Source organism: Barbatula barbatula (genome assembly GCF_947034865.1).
Source record: "Barbatula barbatula genome assembly, chromosome: 21".
Taxonomy (NCBI): Eukaryota; Metazoa; Chordata; class Actinopteri; order Cypriniformes; family Nemacheilidae; genus Barbatula; species Barbatula barbatula.
In genome coordinates, this window is record NC_136784.1 from 2,929,647 (window position 1) to 2,956,839 (window position 27,193).

At 40.7% G+C, this 27,193-nt stretch overlaps 1 protein-coding gene across 2 annotated transcripts; it reads right to left on the reverse strand.

The window, feature by feature from the left end:
* Positions 1-3,362: 3,362 nt before the first annotated feature.
* erf (Ets2 repressor factor) lies at positions 3,363-26,795 on the reverse strand. Of its 2 annotated transcripts, none has more exons than XM_079485180.1 (5): positions 26,240-26,795; positions 9,215-9,434; positions 7,596-7,711; positions 6,549-7,495; positions 3,363-6,388 (listed from the first exon to the last, which is right to left on the reverse strand). In XM_079485180.1, exons 1-5 carry the CDS (start codon positions 26,259-26,261, stop codon positions 5,834-5,836), a joined length of 1,860 nt encoding a protein of 619 aa, XP_079341306.1. In that variant the 5' UTR covers positions 26,262-26,795; the 3' UTR covers positions 3,363-5,833. The 2 variants fall into 2 exon arrangements, with proteins under 2 accessions (XP_079341306.1, XP_079341305.1); XM_079485179.1 differs by having other exon boundaries at positions 9,215-9,449.
* Between the last annotated feature and the right edge of the window lie 398 nt (positions 26,796-27,193).

Sequence of the window (27,193 nt, forward strand, 5' to 3'; positions counted from 1 at the left end):
GCCCGCCTTTCACAACCTACACGAAAGTTAGAACCCCAGCGTTACCACATCACCTCGCGATTGGTCAAGCTGCGGGGGTCTCCAGACCAATGACCACGCCACGTGATGAGCTCATTATGTCTGTTGCCATCACTGCATCCAAACAGAAAGGGTCAAGAATGAATTAGACACAATTTTAAATCACAATGCAATGACACAGAGTGTGCCAGATATACATTTTTGCATTGCAAATTCACTTTAAATGCGATTTAACCATAGTGGGGGGTGATACAACTCTTAGACGTGTGTGTGTGTAACATGCCTACTGTGGAGATAATCAGAGTTGATGCATCATGGCTCAGCTGGATAGTCACGCACTCTGCATGCAGGTATTACATGCAATGAGAAATTGCATAACACAAACACACACGTATACGCTCACTCGTGTGTATCTCAGACAGCAGGCTAATCTTCAAGAACACGCCACACCCTGCTCTGTTGTTTTGCTCCAGAGGAGCCATGGCCACTGGCGTTGAATACAGATCTTTGACCAGTTTTTAGGTGTTCCCCGTGTTATAGTTATGTCAACACTTTAAAGGGCAATTTCACCTTGGACTATACAGACTGAAAATGAAACTCAATAAAGTTTTGACAGAAGTAAACTTTCTGAAATGCTTTTAAAACTTATGACTGGTGTCACATACACTTTTCCAGTGCGTGCTAGTTTTTGCTCTCTTTCTCTAGAAGCATGTTGCGCTGTTTACACCCTTTCAGTTTTCAACCAAGCACAAACACTATAGCCACAAACTACTCTGAAGTCCACACACACCCTAAATGTTGCACCAACAAAGCATTTAGATAAATTACTTGTAACTGTTATGAACCCTTTACCTTGATGATGCAAAAACAAACTGGAATGAGCCACAACAAAGGGATTGTGGGTACGTTCTCTTAATGTAATCACTTAATTTCATAAGTACTGGATACTTTTAACATCAGATGACTAAGCTACACAACCTATAGGATATTTAATGGAATCTTCTTTCTATTTAGATTAAGTTAAAGAGAAAGTATAAAGTGGTCAATTTCAATCAAACCTAAAGTTGAAGACACAAACACAATATAGAACAAAAATAAAGAAACAAATGAATTAGTCCTTTGTTACAACCAGAATGTAGGAGGCCTATTTTCTATCAAAACTTAACCTTTGACCTACCCTTAACCTTAACCGGTCAATGAGCCCTCCCAGGAAGAGTCCAGGCCTCCTTGTCAATCAAAGGGTGTGTGACCAGCCCTCCTTCAGTTCCTTCATGAATTCCTGTAAGATATTTGACTATTGCAGGGTGAGGAGAGACATGGGATGCATAGAAAGGCTTTGACAAGGAAGTAGGCCAAGCAAGGAGAATTTAAAAGCCCTTTAAAAAATGTACTGGTATTATTAATTGTATTACATTGATCTTCTCCAAGGTCCTTCAGAGAACACCATGACATCACTGTGCTACATTTTGGTTACTTTTATAAGTGTAACGAACAAAAAATTCTGCCATCGAAAACAATTAATACTTATAATAGTTGTACTTAACTTGAGAGTGTGAATGTTGACTTTCCAACCTACCTACACTTAAAATCACTGTAAAATTCTTCACAGTTGGCAATGTATTCTAAATTTCAAAAAGATTTTGCATTTCAATAACAAAAGGGAATTGTTATCGTAAAAATAAATGAAATTCCCATTTTAATCGATACAACACGTGTCTGAAGGTCAATTTGTGGCAGGACATGTGATACCATAGAAGCTCTATTACTAAGTAAAACATAGTAAGTATGGCAGTCTTAACACTATACTGCTCTTACAATTTCTGCAGCACAGTATTTACTGTACACATTATGCAAATGTTATGTATGAACAATAGATTTACTACATTTACCAAAGCGTACAGTACACAAAATAACATTTATTTCAGTGTAAATAATTTAGAAAACTATTATTTCAAACTTAATACACAATAAAAAGTATAATGAAAAAATAACCGCTATCTATTGTGCAAATAAACAACCATTAAACGACTCTTTGGGTACATTAGCATATAAACAGTATAAATACAGTTGTTTCTGTGGTTTAAACTGTAATAGAAAATATTGAAAAATGACATTTCAACATACCAGAACATCGACACAAGAGATGCGACTGTGTCGGTGTTGTGGCAGCAGGTGGCGCTGTCTCATCAGAAATGAAATGATGCGTTGCTAAACATTAGGAGGTAAAAGTTCAACCTTTCACAAGTATAGTAACAAAAAGGAGATCTGAATGTCTGTAGTAAATTAGACGAGTATAAAACTATTTCTGTACACAAATGACTGTCGTTTCAAATCAACCCACAAATATTTGCAATGGCCTCTTCAGTTGGTTTAGAAATATTAGTGTAAAAGGTCTTCATGTGATGTGTTTTCCAGTCAGATGGAAAAGCAAATACTGGCTTTACATTTTGTATGTTGGTTTATGTCTAACTGGTATCTGATATTAAAGTCCTTTCTGTTTTCTGCTCTTTCTTTTCTTTACATTTAAGCAAAGTAGATGTAGATAGGACTACATAACAGTGTCAAATACTACCAAAAGGTTGCTACCTGAATGGTTATTAAACCAATGTTATGACAAGCACTTCACAATTTAGGCCTAAATAACAGCAGTTTAAACTTCAACTGAAACGTAGGCTATTTAACTGAAGGAAATTTCCACACTAAAAATAAAAAACATCATAAAAACGATAAAGGTTTCCAACCATTACGAACTATTAGCTTTTCCACTAAAACCATTACAAAATTACTTTTTGTGGTATATTTTGGAAATCATTTCAATACGATTTAATGTTGTTCTACTGCTTCTCATCTGCCAGCTAACGTCCCATAGAATAGAATCCATCATACCAGTAGACACCATTATAGTTTCCTTTGATTTAATAATTATAATGGGATTATATTCTTTTAAAATACATTTTCTATTGTTTTTAGCAGGGTTTGACAGTTAACATGGTGCATGCATGTTTTTTTTGCATGATGCCTTACAAAAACGACAATAATTAGTATGAATGATTTTAGGACACATACTAAAGTAGTATTAAGGACCATGTAAATCATAGTACATGTCATTTACCATGACTGCATAGTGCCACTGGAGTGGCTTCGACGGTGGAACTATGGTAAAGTGATGGTACTAGATGACAAAACCTATATTGAATTAGCATTGTACCAGAGGACCATTATAACGTAGTGAAAATGCAGAAATATTAAGAGCAAAGGTTTAAAACGTATTCCACGCTGCAAATACAGTTAAACAGAGACAAAACACGGACAGATGCAAATCAGTTCAGACTACACACCAGGATCCGCTTTAACCTGTTTTAATGAACCCTGATTACAGTTTTAATTACAAGAGCAAAAGAAACCACATGGGAAACTAGAAAGTATACATGGTTCCTCGTGATATCAAGTTTCGTCTCTCTTTACAAGTATTACATAACTGTTGAGAGATAAAGATGGAAAGAAGAAAAGCTTGAGAGAGACCATGAACACAAAGAAATAATCGTCTTATTCATACATCATCCCCCAAAATGGAAAATATATATATGTACATTTAACAAAAAAAGAACATATTAAAATACAAATTCTGCAATAATATCATCCCTCCCCCTTTACCTGGTTTTTGTAATTACAAACAAAACCAGCATTAGTACAAAGCCAGAGCGATGCGGTGAGCACTTATATCATGGTAAAGGGCAGCGCTTTGTTAAAATGTTCATCTCAAAAGGCTAAAATTCAGCCAAGGGATACAAACAAAAAAATACCAGCAATAATATCAACATTAAAAACGATAAATGGTAATATAACCAAAAATATATATAATAAAACAGCACTGTTAATATTGAAAAAAAAATTGAGACTGATAAAATATATCTAACAAATATGAATAAGGCAGCTGTCAGTTGAAATACAGATACTGAACCGGTTTAAGGCCGCCAAACAGAAGAACAAAATCCAAAAAGAGCAAACTAAACCAAAACAAACTGAGTGTGTCAGGTCTTTCTGTTTCCACTTCAGATGAGGGCTAAGCATGTGTCCACTTTCTAGATCTGCCAGTTTACTAAAGTGAGATTCCCTTTCTTGAAGTAGTGATCGTGACTAAGACATCCCTGCATTTTGCTACAAACGGTGCTGGCCGTAAACGACGTCGGGGTACTCTTGTTTGAGAGTTGAGCCAAATAGTGATCCTCTACAACTAAAACACTGTAGGGAAATGGACAAAGAATGCAAATATGCACAAAGTTAAACTATATGTAGACCTTATAACGGCGAGGACGAGGTTCACTATGATTGGTCGATTTAGCTTCGCGCAAAACACTTTTTGTTCACCTTAAAGCATTGTAGGGCCCTAAAACGAAACTTTTGATATAGATTTACTTCCAGAAATATAACTCTCATCAAAACCTGCAATTTCTTTATCAAATATATACGACTATCGCAATAAAGTGAGAGAATATATGGACTCTAATGAAATATTTTCTTTTAAGGTATAAAACTAAATAAGGCATAATAGCAGAATCTGAGGAAATTTTTCCAAGGCCTCTTCTGTCTGTTTGAGCTTGTATGCATCAATATAAGCAACCCATTTAAAAGCATTGGGCAAGTCAGTCTTCTGTTTGTACATAAAAAGGCACCATTATTTTGTTCATTTGATGTCTTCCTATTTAAAATAAAAGCTGTTTAATAGCAGAACGGTGTATGATGAGGTACGCCTGAGATTTACGCCCCTCAAACCATGACGACTTGTAGCTTCAAAATCACCTGCACTTATATGATGCCTCCTACCTTCTCACAGGGGTTACACCGCTTATAAAAAAATGAAATAAATAACAGGACTAGTCATACACAATCCATAATTTGCATTCCAGCTGGTGGTCATGAAAATGGACTTGCACATATAAAACTAATCCTCAATGTATATACACGTGTAAGATACGTTAAGATGTTGTCAAGTGGTCCCATCTGCTGAGGCCAAGCTCACTGAAAAGCAGGAGTACGTAGTGTCTGAGCCATTTTTGGACACCGCGGCAGGGAAAGCAGCGTTTTGCTGGTGACTCTAAAGGCAGTGATGAATTGACGGTCTTGGTTTGACGGTAAAAGGCAAGTTGGTTGTGGAAATGTCTGGATAGGGATGTGAATCTCGGTGGGCGATAAAAAAACGCATGACCTCAAGACAAGCATCCGTTACTGCAAAATTTGAGAACTTCGATTGAGTTTGAAAGGGTTGGTTCACATCCTCCCTCATTTTTCACAATCACAGAGTCTCTGTTTTAAGCAGAGAATGTCCACTGGCCCCTGACCCCGTGACCTTGAATTCCACGGGCATGAATGACAAGGAGAAAAACACTTTGATAGGAGAACAATTCATGACCTTACCACATCACTGCCTGTACTACAGGGGTGCATCAATGTCTACTTTAGGCACTTCTGTAATATCTTGAGTTTGTTTTGAAGGCATTGAGTATTTGAGAGAGTATCCAGGCTTGAGTGAGACAGTTCAGGTGGTGTAAGTCTACAAAGCAACAGGAAGGATGGAGTTATTTAAAGGAGGAGCTCTGGCTAAACTTGGGGAAGGGGCCCAGTTACTTAAAATTCATACTATGTCAGTATTAGGGATTCTTAGTGTCGCAACACTTAAATTAACCTGTGATTACCGAGACTGATGGTCTTCTAAGTTGATGAGTCTATGTGAAACTTCTACAGGCGATTCGAATGTATAGAGCAAATGTCGCCTTCAGCCCTTCAAGAGGGTTCATTTGTGTCTGAGCACATCTCTTCAGCAAACGTTGTTTTCTAAAGATAGCTGTGCTGTCGCTCGCTGTAGCTCCGAGCTCACCCTTCTCTTGCCTGTCCCTAGGGGCGCAGCCAGACTTTCAGGACTTTCCCTGTCTCCATTAATCTCCCCCAGTATAGGCTCGGCCTCTTGGGGAGGCTCCTCACCCTCAGCCCTGCTCTTCTTGTCCTCAGCCTCTTCGGCTTCCGCCTCCATCCGTTGGTCTTCGCTCCAGCGGCGTTTAAAACGCAGCTTCAGAGGGATACAGCGTGTACCCCCGGGGCTGATTGGAGCACCCTGGCACAGGTTCAGCTCCCTGGGTTCTGCTTTAAAACCCAAGAGTGTCGGACCAACCACTGAGGTAGGGGCAGCGGGAGTCTTGAAAACATCTTCGTCGAGATCATCATCGTCGGTCATACGATCGTGGCTCGGAGGGAGCAGGACACCGTTGGGGTGAGGTGGGGAAAATACATCACAATCGTCATCTTCATTCTCCTCTTCGCTGATGTCGGTGACTTCGACTTCTTCCTCGGACTCCATGTCTGACATAGGCTCCACCTAAAGTGGAAAAACCAAAGGAAAGATATAGGCACAACTGTTATTATTCAACTTTCTTTTTACTCACAATGCTAGATTCTAAATGAGCAAAAATAAATCAATATAGTCATGCTTGCTTGGATGTAAACTGCTCTCTGTTCAAGATCATGAAAAATCTCACCTTGATCTTCGGTGGCCCGGCCAGGTTTGCGCTGTTAGTCATCATTGCAGATAAGGCAGAGTTTGACCCTTGCCCAGAAACAGAACCAAGCTCACCGCTGTATGAAAAGGAAGCAGCCGCACCTCCAGGATTTGGAAGCCCTGCTCCAGTATGATTTGGCCCATCTCTCTGTTTGCGACCCAATGGCGGTGGCTGTAGTTTAAACTTGAATGGAGATAGATTATGCTCCTCAGGCTGGTGATGCAGAGGGTGACTTGAAAGATGTGGACCAACACCTGCTGGGCCTCCAAGACCCTTGTCTGGACGCTGGGGCTGTGGGACGATGATGTTGGGGTAATGAAAGAAGGCACGGGGACTCAGGTGGTAGTTGTAGACACTCTGAGTGTGAGCTTGCAGGTAGCGCTTCATATCTTCCGGATTGAATGAGAAGTGGGAGCCCAGCATTGGTGACAGAGATGGGGAGGGTGAGTAGGCCATGTGAGAGCCTGGGGTCATAGACAGAGCTGGGGAAAGAGCAGATCCCAGCAAGCCTCCGGGGCCTGGGAGAGGGGACACTGGGAAGGGGGACAGGGATTCAGGGTGCACCCGATGTGGGGGTGCGTGGTGCCCGCTTCTGGGCATCCCGGATGGGTTGGGCGGTGCACCATAGACACGGAACAAGGAATCATGGGACAAACGCGGGTGGAGGAGGTTTCTGAAGGTGCGATCAGACTGGCGGTCGTCTCCAGGAGCCATGCCAGTTTCCTCGAGCTCGGAGTTGGTGGAGGTTCCATCGCTGCAGTCGGAGACCGAGCCGCGAGCCATACGTCGAGCCACAGCACTAAAGACACCAGGACTGCGCAGTTCCTCGCTGGGAGAGAGGACATCAGACGGGGTGGATGGAGGAAAACGGAAATGAGTACTGACGCCAGAGGGGACAGGTGGAGCACTTTGTGGAACGCCAGAACCTACAGAAACGGTGAAGCAAGAACATTATGTTTCAATAAACGTATCAAATCAAGTAGCTGGTTCTTGAAAGGCCAGAAAGAAAGGGAGAGGGGACTTCACCTGCAGAGCCCATGTCAATGAATGGGTAGTTGACCAGCACAAGCTTGTTGAAGTTGAACTTGTAGGTGAATCTTTTCCCTTTGGTTTTGTGCAAGATTCTTTTGTTGTAGTAGTATCTGCAGAAACAGTGTTGGCATGGTTACACAATTATGAACATTTTTGAATGCCATATTAGAGTCATTGTGTTGAAGGCCAATGAGTAATATAACATCTTTGCACTTGACATTGCATAAAACATAGGCAGAAAAATTAAGTTTGTAATGCAAAACCCTTAAATTATAAAGAGCAATTTGCAAGTTTCACCTGATATAAAGTTTTAAGTAACTACCAATTTGATTATTGAACAGTTTATTAAATTCTTCCATACATGATGATGAAAAGGATTCAGTCAATCAGTTTCACTGTAAAAAAGCCCTTTGATGGTTTAAGATTTGTGAATCCAGCAGGTTTTTGTGGCATCTAATTCAGACAAGCAATTTGCCATTAATTGTTATGGCATTGAGTGTATGGAGAGCGCATGTGTGCGCAAAGAAATCTTTTAGATACGCTATGATGTGTTAAACGGCCGCAAAATATTTCAATAACCGCATACTGTTTACAGACCCAGAGCTGCTGCACATGCCAAAACAATCGGGAAAAGAAAGAGTATATTCACATGAACACAACACATCAGTCTTTGAAGTGCATTTGATCTCACTTCAAAAGAACACAAAGAACTCTTAAGCGTGCCTGTGTTTGACCATGTGTGCTACAAAGGCATTCACATACAAAAGGAACGTAGGCCACTTCGTAAAATGGCTGATCCAAACGACCTTCTGTGTCTTGACCCGAATGACCCTGTGTACTTTCTCTCAGCTTTTATTGTGGACATCATCTATCATGGAAGCTGCAGTCTGTCTTATCATGACACACAAGTGGTATCAGGTTAACAGGCAATGCTTTTGCCCGATCATTACAAGGCAATCTGTTTATTTTGACATTTTTGAATGTGTCCTTAAAATATGAGAAGGCAAAGTGTGTATGTGTGGTGTTGAGGTAATTAAGAAAACATGTTTTTCCCACATGTACAGAACCGATGTGAGGTCTCTCTGTTTCTCAGAAGTGACACTGTCTTGCTTCACTTCTGTTCCCCCTTCCTCCCTTCATATGGCCATCTCTGAAAAATTAAGTTCTCGGAAGAGCGGAGCGCACACTGTTGCTGTAAGAGATGGATGATGAAGGCTAAGTGGGCTTGATTATTCTGGGATGGTGAAGACAGTAACAGCAGGTTTAAGTGTGCATCTGCACGTTGCCGTGGTAACCAGCCTAAAGAGCTGAATGAGAATTATAGGTCGACAAACGGATGACTGGCCAGATTGTGACATCTGAGGATGGAAAAATAGGGGAAAACATTGGACACAGGTGTGAGAGGTATACAGAATTATATACACCTCTACACCGGACGTGACAGGACACATGGCATGTTCTAATGGGATTGTCGCATCGGATTTAAATAAATGCTCCCTCAGTAGTAGCTACTTTATCTAGGGATATATGCCAATCTTTCTATGCATCAGCAAAATGACAGCGTACACGCATGTATGCAGTTATTTACAGGTTTTATTTGGTTTAGTCTGTACCTGAGTGCTCGGCTGAGCTTGTCATAATTCATCTGCGGCTTGCACTTGCGGGCGCCCCACAGTCGTGCCACCTCGTCCGGGTCTTTGATGACAAACTCGCCGTAATCTCCCTGCCAGGCGATGACATCGTGGTACTCCTCTTTTCGCAACAGCTCCAGGATGAAGTGCCACAGCTGGATCTGTCTGGACCCAGGGCTCGACTCCGGCTTATAGGCCCAGTCTGGGAAGGCAAACCCTACAGGTCAGACACAGAAAAACACTTTGTCACCTGTGACTTTCTAATCTTTCAGTGCACTCTAGTCATGACAATGGTCTGTAACGGTTGAGATGATAGTAAACTTCATATTTTTTCTAGATCAATATGGGGGCCATTACTTCTTTCTGTTAAGAGACTTCAAGCCAACGAAACTTGCAGAACTTCAAGAGATCTTAATAAAGCTGATTTCAACAAAAGAAACACAGGATCCTGAGTGAGCATTTTTGAGTGACAAGAGTAAATTAATTAATGAATCGTCAGAGTTTTGCACCCGTTATCTGAAATTAACTGTATGGACCACAAAGACGGATTTGAGTCAATTTGCCCTACTCCATCAACACTTTTAATATTGAGGTTAGGGGTGGGCGGAATGACCGAAAATCTGGTAATTTTATTTCACGATAACTATAAAAAGTTCTCGGTAACAATTTCCTATTATAATTATATATCTTAAACCCCATTTTCCTTAATTTAATTTATTACAGTTCATTTAAATGCTCACCATAGTCAAAATGTAGGCAAGTTATGAAAATGTACTAAAGATATCAAATTAAGTTCTGATAATCCGATTTATTATGATATAGCCAGAATATAAATATAAACAAATATGTATATGATATACTGAAATACATATGCATGCGCAGATCCCTGCACCCCTGCACGAGCACTGCAGAGAGAACGTGGCGGACTGGAGCGGATCACGAAACTACAGACTGAAAGAAGGTAAAAATAATAATACATTTTTGAATTTGTTACGGGTGAATTAATTCACGTTTTATTTCATCATAACGCACAACTTGCAGAGCGCAGAGTTAACCACTCCTACTTATTTACATTCGGCGGAATACACGGAATAGAAAATCACTCAAGGTTGACATTTTATTACGCGTAACGGCATATTCCGTCATACCACCCAGACGTAATTGAGGTTTAAACATCAGAGACGCTCTTAACTCAAGGAGGGGCTGAGAAACTGACCTACTGGCAGAGAAACTTAACGGCCAAATAAAAAGGGCATTAAAATGACTGTGATGTATGCTAATGTATTTAATTAGTCTGATAAAAAATTGTCTACAACATGAACTGTAGGTACGGTATGAATGTCATAGTGACTACTTAAGAGTTTCACATCAGTATCCTTGGAAAAATAGTCAAAACAGAGAAAACACACGTATGCTAGTTTTAGACTCAATACTTCAGAAGAAAAGCAAGAGGCTGTTGGACCAGAGACAAAAACAGAGTCGTGACTTTATGGGTCTTCGTCTTATTATTGAAACAGTTTGTGCTTTGGTACCGGCAGATGGATATTCACATGGACAGACGGTTACACAAGATATTAAGTGACAGACCTATTACGAATCCATGCACAATGCTGAGTCAACATGAGATATGACCGTGAAACGCTTTTCAAATGGGCAATAATGTCAAACAAATCAAAGGTATATCTATAAATATTTGCCAGAAGATTTGAGAAAAAGACGACATTGTTTGACTTCGTCCATTTCTGTTGCCCTTAAATTAGACATGACACAACATCCTATTAGGAAATGAAAAACAAAATCAAACCACAAAACAATAAGCTATCTTAAACCAAGATCGTATCTCCTAGAGCACCATGTCATGTGTAAACGACCGAAAATAACACTACATTATTCCCACACTTCCAAACAAAAGAGAACGAGAGAGATAGTCTTGGAACAAAATGTGTTGTTTTGCTCAGTGGAATGCCCCTTTAAGACTGTTTAGAGCTTGGCTGCTAATAAAGCCGATCGCCGTGATAGGCAGCTTACGCGGAACAGCTCGGCAGTACCGCCACAGCCAACCGCACACATGTGCTGCAGAGACCCACGCTGCGCAGGGGGGTGGAAGGATGACTTGGACACCGTGGGCTGGTACTAACTGTCCGTGACAACTGCTGAGCAGTCGGCAATGAGGCTTGACTCGTGACTGAGATGCTTTGATAGATCTTGAAAATGTTCAACTGACCTGACCCAATGAATACATTGTTTGCCTACCTGTTTGGGACAGAATAACTTTAAGGTGAAATTTACATGCAACATGAATCACCACAAAGATAAATCTAGCCATAATGTGTTTTGCAAAATCCACATAGCTACAAATCCGATTTCAAGTTATAAGGAACACGACTTCTAAAAGCTTCAGTGTTCTCTACAGAAACACGAACCAATTCACACAATTCATGCCTACTTTAAGGAAAAATGTCACACAAAACAGATCATACGTGACAAGTCGAGCGATTCAGGGACCAGACCTCCACAGAGAAGAGTGGGCACACAGAAACAAAGCTTCCCACCGCGTGCGCGTCACAGTTGACTCACGCCGTATGCGTGAGTGTTTGTCATTCAGCTTTCACAAGAAGTGCTTCTTTTCCCTCAGCTCTCGTACCTATTTCTCGCTCATTTCTGGCTCCCACGCCATCTCCTAGCAACAAGACACTTAAGCTCTAAAAATATGGATACGTTCAGAACAAACGGAACTCAATTAAATCAATTAATACAATCGAACGGGGTACGCTTAAGTATGATTTAAAAAGTATGTGGAGGCATTATGTAGAAAAACTAAAGACGAAATAAAGACTAGTTGGCGGAATTCTGACATGTTGTACAAAAGCGTTTTGGGGTGGCACGGGTGGTCCTTCAGACTCTTTTTCCCGTCTCTCACACCCTACATGATTATCCATCCTATCTTTCCTTTTCTTTCAAATAAAGCTATGAAGTCCGTAAAACTTTTGAATCAGGTAGACAGTACTAGAGGTGTTAAGTTTTTAGTTTTTAATGAAAACATAAATGATGCTTGGGACATGTAAAGGACCTCTTTTCTGCCAGGTGAACTAGATTAAAACATACTTTTCAAGCTATATTTGAAATAATTTCTGTAAGTAAAATGTTGTGGATATCCTTACTTTGAATGATTTACTATTACATTTAATATTTGAGTTACTTACAGCAACTGGCAACAGGTAGATGAAGAACATCACAGACCGAGTCTAAACATAAGACCCCAGGGAGAGCAGAGGAATAACTTAACAAGAAACCATGTTGCAGTTCTTTCAAACCAATGTGCCATAACACTTTTTTCACGAAAGACCACAAGCTCACAAGGCAACTTAGCAAATACACACAAACATGTTCAATCAAAGCGCAATAACAGCTATAACAGGCACGTCCCCGGTGTCTGTAGGTTCTGCTGGGACTGCCGTCTCTCTGACGGTTACTGTCACTAATGGGTATGGAGTCAGGAGACCGCCCGACAAACCCCTCGCTTGACAAGGCTCTTTACACATATACACACAAAAACAATATGACATAACACTTACATGATACCACCTGTACAAACTGTCCTAACGCGAATAAACAAACCAGCTGACAAACATCTGACTAAATGTTACGTGGACGAACGATCCATATGAGAAATGGGGAAGACGGCTTCGCCCAAAAATGAATTTACTCATTATTTACTCAATGCATTGCACTTGTTTTTATTTTGGGGATTTTACTTTGCTTTAAAAAATGCCAGAATGCATAGTATAGTTATATGCACGTTTCTGCAAAGCATCTAAAATCAGCACCTATTGCCGCCGTCTCTGTTTGCGAGCTCTTTTTTATGGTGACGCTATGACGCAAGTACAAAAAAGAAAACAAAAGCCATCCCCTGCATCTCTGGTCTGTATTTAAAGGCTCAGAAATGTTTAGGGCCCCACGCTCATTCGTTCTGTTTCTCCCTCTATTCTCTCCATCTCTCCCCCCACTTCCCTCCCTTCCTCCTATTCTTTGTGGGCTCTATATTTAGGCAGAGGAAAAGGTCGTTCTCCATCTACTAATGATGGTGGCGACAGGGAAAAAGAGGTAATAGTGTGTGCCAGTGTGAATACATGCAAGACAAGAAATACATAGCACGGGCACCTAGTCTGCCACAATGTACAGCTTAAAATTGACAGAAAAGTGTCACTCTTCCTTCGAGAATGGCCAAAAACCTTACAACCATTCAATGCGGACTCTCTGACGTCCATCTGCGTGCGTTCACCCCTTTGTTGAGTCGATCAGAGCGGTGCGGAATGAGTCAGTGCTGTTAAGCGCAAATGAAAACATCGCTGACGAAAAATAAACCCAGTTATGTTTCTAATGTTCTCTTAGGAATATCTGGATTTTTTATTTGTGTTGTTAAAATGCTCGATCAAAATAAATAATCATATGACGTATGGTCCTTTAACATAACAGCACAATATAAAAATAACTAATATGTAGGGTTGGGAATCGAAAATCAAATCCAAATTGGAATCAGTATCAAAAGGCTAGGAATCGGATCGGAAACTAAAGGAATCGGATACTTGAGATTTCAATTCCTGTGTGCATATTTTCAGAAGTTTTCTGTGATCTGCTGATATCTCAATAAAACCCCTTATGAAAATATGTTTACTACAGTACGCATAGTTTAATTATAGTATTTGCATTAAAAAGCACAGGAACCACAAATTATATATATATATATATATATATATATATATATATATATATATATATATATATATATACACACACACACACACACACACACACACACATATAAAAAACAAGTCCTCATAAATATTAATATATATTTATATAAGTAAATAAGTAGGCTTAATGGCCATACAGGTTGATATCTAAATGTTTTACTTCAATACATTGTATATTAGTATATCCTGCACTTGCTAACTGCACTTCTGGTTAGACCTAAACAACATTTCGTTACACTGTACTTGTATATGTGTAATGACAATAAAGTTGAATCTAATCTAATCTAATCATACATTGAAACAAAACAGTAACTATATCTTGAAATCTATCATATCTTTCATTTTGAGCAAAAAACACAACCTATTTTCGTCATTTTTATGGCTAGGATAGATTTCAAGCTCCTAATTATAAATGCCTTTCACAATGATGTTTTCTCTGAAAATACGATGAGAAGCCGGAAAAAGTCAAAGGATTATGTTTATAGGTACATAACAACAAAGCAAAAAGCAGAGAAAAACAGAAAGGGATGTGAAGAGAGTGAGTGTATCAAAAAGAAAAAAAACACTCAAGTTGAGAGGAGTGGTTCAAAGAGTCAGGCAGTCATCTGTTGGAGTACAGTGCCAGCCTGCAGACCTCACATGATGCCATGCAGACTTACATAACACAGTTTTGTATGCGTGTCTGCCCACAACACCACCGGCCGTGCCGCTCTCTTTCAACCCTGAGGAAAAAGGTTCAGGGTCATTGCCCCTAACAGGCAGCATCCCTTCTCCTCATCTCATCAACCTTAGGAGCCAATAAAAGCTTTTGGGATCCATCTGAGCTGACCTCACAGAGCTCCCAGTGCAGTGCAAACTGGAGAAGGTGTGCCGACACACCGATACACCGCTAGTCAATCTCTGGTTACCCAGAGAAGGGTCAGGGCAACGGTGTGAGTTACTTTGACATACGGCGGAGACTAGAAAAACAGACAGTGAGTGTTAGACTAATGATGTACGAACTAAACATTCCTCCTAAATGCTTTAATAAATAATAGACTGAATTGGGCAATCGCTAAAAAACATTGAGCACGCTTCCCAAATTAATTTGATAGTTGAACTTGTTGCGTTAATACATTAAAGCATTAGTGCAAACACTTTCTGACAGCATCCGTTAACCAGCAACACCGCCAGTATCATTTCAATACCATCATGCAATTCAAAGCCACCAAATAAACGGCGTCCGCTACAGCATTTAAAATAATAAAGTTGTGGTTGCAAGTCAAACACTGCTTGGTTTAAGAATGCATTTGTTGACGATGTCATTCAACTCGTTCATTTACCTGAACAATAATACTTGGCTGCATCTGGCGATTGTGACAGTCATTGTTATCACTGTTACTGTAAATAATCCAAGGTTGACTGATCACAGTAGGCTATTTCCGTCAGGGCCACCGCTCAAAACGCATGACAGCGTACAGACGACATTGAAAAGCGGTGACAGAACTGGCATCAGCAACAGGTTTATACAGAGTGCCACATATCTACAATAAAGAGTTTAGCCAGGGTTGACAGGGTAAAACATGACAGACGAAATAACAAGACACAATTTTATAAATGATGAAGGACGTGTTTCAGGTGAGTTTAGTTTTGTAAAGCTCTGTGTGCTGTGGGTATTAATTTCAGATTTACAGTTGCCAATTTAAATCTATGAATTGCATTATTACACTCTCGAAGCTTTTGACACTATATTGCCGACTCTGTTTGAAATAACTGCAGGTTACTTTACTCTACAAGGGTTGAAGCTAATTTCCCCAAAGAAAATCGCACTTATAGCTTAATATGCTCATAATAATAAGGCAAGCATTGAACCATGATTTTTATGTTTTTGCTCAATAACCAATTTCTACAAAAATAAAATGCAATGCAATGCAAAAATGCTTTAAATTAGAAGCAATACAAAAGGCCACTTTTTAACATAATTCATTTATAAATGATAAAAACTGTACGAATACGCATTCAAGTTCGACATAGTTTCTTTTTTCTTCCCACAAGGGTAGACTCCACTATCCCATAACCAGTGCCAACAGTCTATGCTACAGTCACAATACGGCAATCTGTCTCCTTGATCTGAAGTGCTTGATAGTGCACACTTAGGCAGGTGTTTTGGGAACACAAACCCAAATATGAGAGAAGTGAGGGCACAAGGGATCAAGTGTTTGATTATGCTTGTAGCACATACATTATGCTGTACACTACGTAAACCTCCAGGTCATTTTGCCACCCATCTTAAACCTTGAGGGTTATTTCCCACCCAAGCAGAGACTGAAGAACGCCTTGTGTCCCAAACGCCGTCGCCAAGGAGAAGCCATTAGCTATGTCTAATACTTTCACAGCTGTGGCTTTGTAAGCTAAACATCTAGTAGCTGTTATTTTCACGTCTACAATCTTCATGTCAACACCAGCGAGACCAAAACTCCAGTTACCGGCACAAGGCGGTGGAGACAGAGCTCCAGATGTCCGGGACGCCACGGTGCGACGGCCAACTCTGCCCAGACAGAAACCAGACGCGTCACAGGGGAGTTCCTCGTAGGGATATGATTAAATCAACCATAAATGGTCAGGCAGGGCGCATTTCTGGGCCAATTTTCCTGCTATGTGAGGACTGCCGAGCATGAGGAGCAGCCTGCAACGGCTGCCTGCCAAACGATCCTTACCAACAGGCCTGTGCAGGTCTCCTGAACTGATCGCGCTCTCACTTGTGTGCGTCACCAAAAACCATGGCAAACTGTAGCCTAGATCTTTTATCTCATGTGGCACACAAAACTCCTAAAAACACATGACAAAAAACATGCATTTTGCACTAAAAATATATATATATATAGAAGCCAAACTCATTATCAGCTCAACTGTATGTTTTACTTTGAGATGATTTTATTTCTCCAGACAAAAAATAAATTGTGATCATTTCGTTTTATACCCTGAAACAAAAATAGCTTGTTTTCACACATTTAGTTTTTTTGACTGTCAAATCCTCACACAATGTGCCATCATCATGTGCAATGTCATTGACCATGAGTGTGTTGTAAGTTTGTAATTTTTGTCTAATTAGAAATTCTCAAAAAACTAAAGAACGAAAGAATCTAGTACTTCACACTTGAAAAATATACTGTAGTACATGCATAAAAGTATTTTTAGTGTCACTCATGTGCCTTTTTTACCCCAGTTCTCCGGAAGTATTTATTTGCACTATTCACTCAAATGTGGTGGTGTCTGAAGCAGTTGCTGTTTAATTGCAAGCACAGCCGCACATCACACATTTCATTGTCAAAAATCATCCCAATCGCCTCTTCTGTTGTGTATCTCCTCTTTGCCATGTTTTGTTTGCTAATTTTTTTAGAGCGCTCCACGAAAACAGCAGCTCCGTAACTACCCGTTCATATTGGCCCCCTGCCGCTCTCCACGAAAACAGCACAGATTGGTCGACAGAATGCAAGATATTACCATAATATACCATAATATACCATATTAAAAAAAGCACAGTTTGTCTACTTTTAGGAGATTTGTTTTGATAGCACAAAAGGTTGCTGCGTTATGGTAAAATGAATACCACTCGGCGAAGACACATCCAGTTAAAAAGGGTTAAAAGCTAGTACTAAACATTGAATACCGCTTTATGCATGTACTACCAACATTTTTCTAAATATCTTCCTTTGTGTTCTGCAGAAGAAAAAGTCATACAGGTTTGAAATGACATGAGGATGAGTAAATGATGACCGAATTTTCATCTTGGGGTGAACTATCCCTTTAACACAATGAACCGTATACTCTGGGCATGCATTTGACTGATGAATTTGTTCTCTTCATATAAAACAACAACTAATACAAACCTCTACTCTAGCTCGTAACTAAAATAAGCTTAAACAATTCTAGTTATGCCAAACTCCAGAATATTTTATTGGGTAGAAACTTTAAGTGGGGGAGGTATGCAAATATTGTTGTAGTCAAAAAAGTCAAGAACCACTATGAGCACAGTAGTTTGAGTGGCACCTTGGTGGTTTCAATTGATTAATGGTCTGCATTTCATTTTACGCATAAGATACTCGACACGCTCTCTAAAGAGTTCAACATGAGTAGGCCTACAGGTTACTCAGCGGGGGCCAAAGAATGAATCACACCCACATTTTACTTCAACGGGAATGTTAATTTTGAATTCCTCCAATACGAGACATAGAGAACATGATTTACTAGTGCCCAAACATTACCTTAGAAGGGTCAGAAAACGGCAAACTTTATAATTCACTGGCGATGTGGAAACACCGAGATTCAATCTTAAGAGTCTTCCAGCCATCATGTTCTCTTCATCTGAGTGTTAAATCACACACTCCAGTGGCCTTCGCACAGTCAGCCGAGCAAAAGTCATTAGAACCGCCGAGGTTGCACGGTTGATAGTGGCATTACGTTTTATCAGCGAGACGTGGATTACTTATATCTTATCACAGCAAAGCTTTTATCCTTACTTTATCTCCTGCTGGGAGCCACCTCTACATGAACTTTTAACCGATTTCTTTTCCTTCCCCCACTTCTGTTCACACTTAGTCATGGACAGAGAGTCTTCCAGAGATCAAAGAAAACCGGCACATATCTGCTTGATTTTTCCGGTTGCAGATAGTGCTTTCAGAGTAGGCACCTAAAAACTGATAAGAAGTCTATGTCACAAAGGTCAACCTTGTTTAATGCTGCCTCTAAATGGGCGCATTTTATTAGGAGTTGCAAAAACTTTGGCAATTTTGGCCCAAATCTTAGATGCTCAACAAACCATATTGTGTGGAAGACACGCTTATAACTTCAGAGAAACTAAAGTCAGCCTCACCCTCGTGGTGTGCGAGGGCAGGTGGAAGTCAGCCAGGTTGAATCTGGCTACAATCGAGCTCAGCGTTTTAAGATCATTCAGAGTAGCTAATTTTAACTGCCATCGCCCTACCGATGCCAGATTATACTGGGTTGGGCAGCACCGGCCGGGAGAACTCTTCTCTAGATTGGCCAAAAAAAGCAATAGGCTTGTGGATGCGCAAGGCAGCCAAACTGACTTTGCTAAGCAATAAACATGGTGTACGTCTATTCACTGTCTCCAAGTAAGATGGCTTACTAAATTTTGTAGTGTCCCTCCCATCTGTGGGCTCGGAGTGCCATTTTTCTTTGTCAAAACGTTGGAGAGAATTGTTCTATTATTGGCATTTCAATGTGGCTGCAACTTGGAACCAATGCCGTACCTATGCTTGAAGAAAACCATGCAAGATTCTGACAGAGAAAAACAGTGAGCCCTGCAATTCAAAAAAGGATTTAAGACCATTCTGAATCTTACAACCTCCATAAGATAACTTAACAAAACAGAGATACTTGTTGCGGCATGTTTGAAGATGTCTATAGTGGACGTCCCCTTTATAAAAGCTACCTGTTGATGGGGGATGGGGTAGAGTCCTCAACTGATATGCAAAATTATTTAAACTGTGTAATGTTGACTCAAAGATACGATGAATAGTTGTCATAACAGCTTCATTTAAGCCTGTTGCCAATCAGTGGTGCATTTGAAGAAATGGGCGGTGCTGTTGTTGAAGTGGACTCCTCCCCTGCTTAGCTCGTGCTTTGTCAATGATGCAACGTCTGATAACGTGAAACGTCAATGTGATTGTGTGATTACAAACCCTGGCACCCTGCTGAGAGCAATGATTGGTCCACATCAACAGCAAGAAAGCACCATTAAACCCAAGGGCTGGCCGGGAGACAGTCATCTGGGCCCCAGGTGATTCTTGAGATTGTATGCGTGTATGTATTGTGGAATGTCTAAAGAAAAGCGAACGAGTGTGAGAGTGTGGCAGACAGGAGACTAGGTGTCTGAATATCTCCATGGGGACCCTGGAGGCAACGTGTAGCGTGTTCGACCCCCTCATTTAACGACCAACCACAGCAGGCAATGACTACAACTTCTGTCTCACCTTAAAAGTCAACATGAAATGCCATTTGCAACCAATTTTACTCCTGTGATGTGTGGCAAATATATTATTACGAGAAAAAGTGGGAAAAATTAACCCAAAGGCAAAAGCATATGGCTCACATTTCTTTTCTCTTTGGAACACTGTGCAAAGATCGTTCATGCACAGCAAACTTGTCCATTTTGATTTTACGTTGACTTTAATTTCACCTTTCCACCTACAAATCGGAGCGCAATATTGCATAGTTTCCTATATACTAATTTGAAGAGTTCCACAATGAGTGAATTCATGCATTCATCTTACCACCCAAATGGAAGGAGAGTCAAAATAAAATGGAATAAAGACTGAGCAACTAAGATCACAAAAGAGATCAGAGCGCAGAGAGCGTGATGGAGTGGAAAAAGAGGTGGTAGTGTGGGGCAGAGAAGAAGTCAACAGATTGGCTCTTTTAAAGTTCTGTGTTGTGGTTAGGTCTCTACACTCTGGCTTCACTTTCATTTACCTCCAAAGGCAAACGCACATGCTCGCACAAAACACACGCAGTCACTGACGGCACACACCGCGGATCCAGCTGTGGGGTTAGAACGCCATCTCCACGGTCGCTCCCTGTTTTCACTCCCACCCCGGGCCAACACTGCGGAGCAGAAAAACCTCGCCAATCCTGTGCCTCGCTGCTAATGGGCCTTCATTTACAAGCTTTCCATTAGCGCACAGACATCAGGCCTCCTCAAACTATGCGCAGCCACATGTCAGTCACAGCCACCGGCTCTGAGCGGAGTAAGAATTAGGCTAAATGTCCCACCGAGGCCAGCGTGACTTTAGGTCGTTCTACTTTAAACCGCACAATTTGAAGGTCTGGAAATCACCGGTGCGCCACGAGACGTCGGGATGCCACTGAAAAAGTTTGGTTCTCAAATAATTTCGTATTTTAATAACCTAATTTCCACTGTTCTGTAAAAGTGGCTGAAACTTCCACCGCCGATTCGGTTGCCTACACGGAACATGAAATCCACTGACAGGTTCTGAAAGCACTCTCTCCTCCATGCAGACCTCTGTGACTCAGATCAGAATTAGAGATCGAACCAGCGTGGCCTTGGTGTAGTCTCGTTCATAATCAATGTCTCTTTCTCTCCCACACACACGGTTAAATCGCAGACTCGCTGCAGTAATGCTGGATCTGCCTGCAAAAATAAATTGGCTGCATAAAAATAAAAGTGGGAGCGAGTCAAAGTGGCGTCACCACAAAGATGGCAGCTCAAAAGACAGAGAGAGCGCACAACTGTGTGAATTAGGAACGTGTGTGCGTCTCTTCCTTCAACGTACGCCAGTGTGTGTGTGTGTAATGCAACACAGACAGCAGCCATTAAAGTGGAATGTGGGGGGTCTGGGCCCCACTAATAACCTATGCATTACACACACACACACAGACACACACAAACACCCACTTAAAACCGTGACTTGTAGTCTTCATTACAACCATATTACGAGGAAAGGGCAATACTGTCACAATATTTTTTTTATTTATAGTTACAAGAATGGGATACTGGTTGTTACAAAAATAGAATCTACAAACTTCCTAAAGAACATATTAAATGTCATTATAAGAACCCTTAAAGGCATAGTTAATCTAAAAATGAAAATTCAGCCATCATACTCACCCTCTTGTCAATTCAAGCATTTATGACTTTCTTTCTTCCACAGAACACAAAACATATTTTTAAGAATGTTGTTCACCAGAAAACAGTCTAAAACAGAGACCAACATAGCGTTCAAGAATTAATCAGTAAATGTTGAACTAACGCCATTTAAAGAAACAGATTTATTCAAATCTAAAAGAAATGTTTGAATAAAATACAAAAATGACAATTCTGTCATCATTAACCTGTGTAAGTGATGTTGTTCTGCTAAACACTTGAATATGTAAGAATGTTTGTTACCAAACTGTACTGGGGCACTGAACTGTTCAGTTTCCCACATTTTTCAAAATATCTTCTTATGTGTTTGACAACACCTAGAATTGTAATACAGTTTTGGAACAACTTAAAGGTGAGTATTAAAGGGATAGTTCACCTAAAAAAATTTATCAATTAGCTTTGCTTCATTAATGAGTTAATCCGAGAACCTCATTTAAGAAAGTAAAAATCTAGATTGGCATTTACACTGACACACAAATGAATTTTCCCAGCATGGTAACCCTGGAAAAAAGTCCACCCTGTTCGTACGTTTCAGCCATCTTCAAAAATGCCGAGAAACTCTAGAGGCCTTAACACTTCACAACTTTCCTCACCATAAGCCTGGGCACCGACTCCAAAGGCGAACACTCTTGAAAATATCAAGGAAAGTATACACAATTCAAGCTCACAAATTGTTACACGAGCGTGACCACACACACACACCAAAAGGACGGCCAAAGCCACACGCACACACAGACAAACACACACGGGGGGAAAACTGTCAGCCGCAGTCTCGACAAAACCTCAGAGTTCCCACAAAACCGTGGTCTCCACTAGACACAACACTCTAGAAGCCGGTCATGCTAAAGCTTCGGTTAGCTGCCTGTTGGCAAGGGGATACAAACAAAACATGTGGACACTGCATTACACACACAGGCACCCGAGTCTTGTAATACAGATTAAAGAAAGGTGTGGCAAAAGATACAACAAAGAACCATAGCTGAACCTCAAAACAACTATTGTGAAAACTTGCGCTTTTATCAAAGCCTACAAAGACTGTCCTGGAAGGCAAGAGAGAGAATGTTACATGTGTTTAGAACACCGTTACAAAAGGTATTGCTCATCAAAAGATCTTTCCCTGTATTATGATAAGAACCGTGCCTTCAGACATCAAGCAGGCAGGGAAAGCTATTGATCCGAGACTAAAGACAGGAAGGCAAGGCCTGCTTTGAGAAATAACATTTTAAAGATAAAAGAAGAGACGTATAACACAAACCATATTATTTGGGTCAGTGTGATTGGATCCATCTCTGAATCCTGGAAAGCACCTTGGAGAAACTCAACAGGATGTGGAATGACAATGTGTGTTCATTATATTCTACTATATATCATTGCATTTATTGCAAGCAGTAAATTTAGGAACAATGTTTCTAACTTTAGCTCTTGACATTTGTTCTAATGGAAGAACAGTAGCTCATATATCCTTTTAATGTACAATTTGTGCCAAAAGGTGTACAGATGTACAGAAAGCTTACATCTGGGTAGCTAGATTTATTACAATATTTTTTAAATACTCTTATTCATGGTGATTCTATAAGGTGTTTCCAGGAAACCCAGCCAATCCACTGTGCCACATACAACATCAGCCAATCACACGCATGCCTCCTGAGTGATTCTAGTGCTAACCATACCAAGCAAGCAACCCCAACTGCCTGACATGGTAACCTGAAAAGCAAGCCAACATTATCCACATTAGGTTTATAAGAGAAACACAAGATCTCTCCATTCTACATGCACTCTTAAAAATGAAGGTGTTTGAAAGGTTCTTCACAGCGATTCCATAGAAGAATCATGTTTGGTTCCAAAAAGTACCATTTAGTCAAAGTTTATTTAAAGAACCATCTCTTTCTTACTTTTTTATAATCTGAAGAACCTTTTTTCACCACAAAGAACCTTTTGTGAAACAGAAAAGTCCTTTAGATCTTAAAGGTTCTTTATGGAACCAAAGGGTTCGTCTATGACACCAAAGAACCTTCTGAAGCAGCTTGGACCATAAAGTCTCTTGCACGCATCTGAGTAGATGCTGCATTTACAAACGTTACATTGTTAGGGTCTGGAACAAATTTAGTACAGCGTTAACCGCCTCATATCTCATTTACTTTTTGCTAAGTGAGAGAGAAATAAATAATGCTAAAACATCTAAAGGCAACAAGCCATCTTAAAAAAAAGCATGGCACTTCTTGCCAGTAGATCAGTGAATCATACCTTCATAGCTACGTAGAAATTACACAACAAGACCAACGCTCAGCCCACCCCGACCCTACTTTAAAAAATAATGGCACTAACCAGCACCCTCTTTAGATGCTGGATAATTGCCCATGTGGGTCCCTTCATATGCTGGAACAGACAACAGACTGCCCGTTTCCAGATGTGAGACCCACATGTGGCAAACTGTTGATATTACGAATAACGCAATTGGAAAAAGTGCCAAAAATAGGCCACTTATTGGCCTAAAAGAGAGAGAGAAATCATGCTTAGCTGGGCAAGAGTTGATGGCCAAATAAGAGTGCCAAAGTGCAAATAACTGATGCAACAAATGCAACCATGTGTCTTTTTTTTTACATTAACCCAGACTGGAAAACTTTAAGAAGTCAAAGCCATGTTTTACTCAACAAGAAAAAAATGTTTTTTAGGAATATTTATAGAATGTCATCAATGCAATTCTCAGGATTATCACTGTAAGTGAAGGCCAAAAAACGATTTCTTAATTCTGTCAGCGTTTATTCACCCTCGTGTTGTTAAAAGGCTGTATATGACTCTTTCCTCTGTGAAATATATTTTGAGAAATGTCTTTGTGTTAATGTCTTGGTGAAGTTAATAGGGGCCAATGTTTTTTGGTTACCAACATTCATCAAATTTGATTGTTTTGTGTCCTGCAGAAGTCATACAGTTTGGCGGAAAAGCTGATAATGTACGATTAAGTCTTCCTTTCTGGAAATTAGTGGGTAAAATACTTCACACTGGGTGGCAAACTAGCTTTTCAAAAGTTGAAGATCAATCATAATTCTAACACAATTGCTAGGTGACGTGGGTGGGTTTAACTTCACCTAAAAGGAACAATTTGATATGGTGTTAGGATTTGTCCTACAACTCATTTCCGCTAGCAGAAACCCATTTCACTGTCTGTTTACTTAAGTGTTGTCCAATCACGAACAAAAAGGTTGGGCAAAGGAGAAACTCATTACACCTACGCTATGTTTGCCGTACGTATTATACGCTCACATAATACAAGCATGCAGACACTTTAATGAAAGATGCATTTATCATAATAAAACAGATGAATGAAAACTTCACAGTACAGTTTGTAAGCTTCCTTTAAAATTCTACTTCTGCACACCTACGCACACACGCGTCCCAGACACGATGCACAACATGGAAAACTTCAACCATACCATAAGAAGGGTTACTTTATAAGCCGGAGACCAATGAGGGGGAGGACACATGGAAGAATTAGCTAATGGTTTCATGCATAAGAGCACAGCTTTGGCGTTGGTGGAGCTCAGATACCCGACCGAGACATGATCCTGCTTCATTTTCCAAACAACACGATGAATATTCAGCAGATTAATAATAATCTGCATTATTTCTCTTGCAACACAACTAGTTTTTAACATGTGGCTTTTAAGACATTCAAAATTTTGACATGCAAATCTTAATACAAGCAAAAGTGGGGGGGGGTTCACTTTGCCCATGTTGAGTCTCCATCACAGAGAGGCCAAATAAAACATTTATGACACCTGTGACTTTTAGGAAACACGACTGTACTACATACGACCACAAGCGACATGCACAACAGGAAGCACAGAAAGTGTAATTTGAAAGTCGGTGTGTAAAATCCTTCTGCACACAGAGAGAGGCGCTGTGTGATGGGATGCGATTTTTCTCAGGGCCAAATGGCTGAAAGTTGCTCGCAAATGGTGGATGCCGTTGTAGATCAACACAACCGGCTATAAAACACTTTAAAGTCCAATTACAACATCTCCTACCGCGTTGAAGTGTAAAAACCATTAAGATGGTTATCGCACCAGAACCGACCCCGATTGTTTAACTCGCGAGAAAAAAAGTTCAATGTGCAAAGTGTGCTCCAAACATATTTCGCTTTTAATCGCTACGTGTTAAGTTTTCGACTGGACTGAAAAACACAAGGTGACAGTCACACATTACAGCATGCCTAACAACCTTACTTTTATACAATTTGAGGCGGAGTGACGCGAAAACGTTGTCAGTTAGCTTTGTCGCGTTTTCAACTTTTCCAGTCATTGAAACCGAACTTTAACCTTCATGACATTTAACTATTTACTTTTCAAAGTAACGTTACAGTAAAATCGTCAAGTTGGAGAAAAAACAAACACGCAAAGTTAAAGTTGCTAGCTAGGCTGAGGAGAAATTAGCGGGCTGCTTACACAAATGAAACACTGCGAAACTAATCCAAAGCCACACACACACACATCGAAACTACGCAAAACTACACATTAAATGGCTGGTAGTTGTGCTAAAACGGCGTGAAATTGGATTAAACATCTGATTGCGTTGTTTAGGGTAACTTACCCGTATCGCCCGGGGTCTTCATGTTTGCGAGTGTAGCCGCTTCGCTAGCAGTCGTGCTAACTGAGAAAGAAGATAGAGCGAGAAAGTGAGAGAGAGATGAAATAAGCCTCTCGGTGATCTCGCGCACAAAACTCCTCTGTAAACTTTTCCTCCTCCGCTCCCGCTAAGATCCAGCCCCTTACTCGTCCTCCCACAGTTTGTTTGCACTTTTCGGGTTTTGTTTTTCCTCCCCAACGTGGAGGAGACGCTCGTTGTTGCCGGGCAGAGTCGCTACGGTCAGATATCGGAACGCGTCGTGCCGATAGAGAAGCGCCGTGCCCGTTCCGAACTCCTTGTTACTCTACGTGCGCTGCGAAGTTGCATATTGAAGCCTTCACGTTGAAACACATGGCGATGCTGCCCACAAAATCAAAACACAAGATGAGGAGAAAAAGGATATCATCCACTTTTCTCCCTCTCTTTCCACGGACTTTTCTTTTTCCACTCTCTCTCTCTCTCTCTCTCTGTCGTCTGCCCCCTCCCTCCTCCTCCTTTCCTTCTCCTCCTCCTCCTCCTCCTCTATCTGGGTGTCGTGTTGCGTTCTTCCAACCACACGGGGCCGCCCACGACGAGCGGGGGAGGGAAGGCGGGGAAACCGTATAACCACGCCCACCACGGACTTGTGCCGGACTGGCGTCATTGCAGCACGTAGAGTTACTATGGAGACCGCCAACGCCGTCCGATCTTGGCTAGCATCGTGAGGTGATGATGAGGTCTGATAATGGTCCTACAGAAACAGACCTAAAACAAAAAAAACACGTCAGTGGTGGTCTAGCGTTATTATCAATCTCACAGGTTGACGCATCAGGTGAAAACCTGCAGAAACTACCCTCACCCTCAATTTTAAAAATCAATGTTACCATTCCAATGTGATATTGAGTAGTTTGTGTTTCGGTTAAAATGTTATAGGTTTTA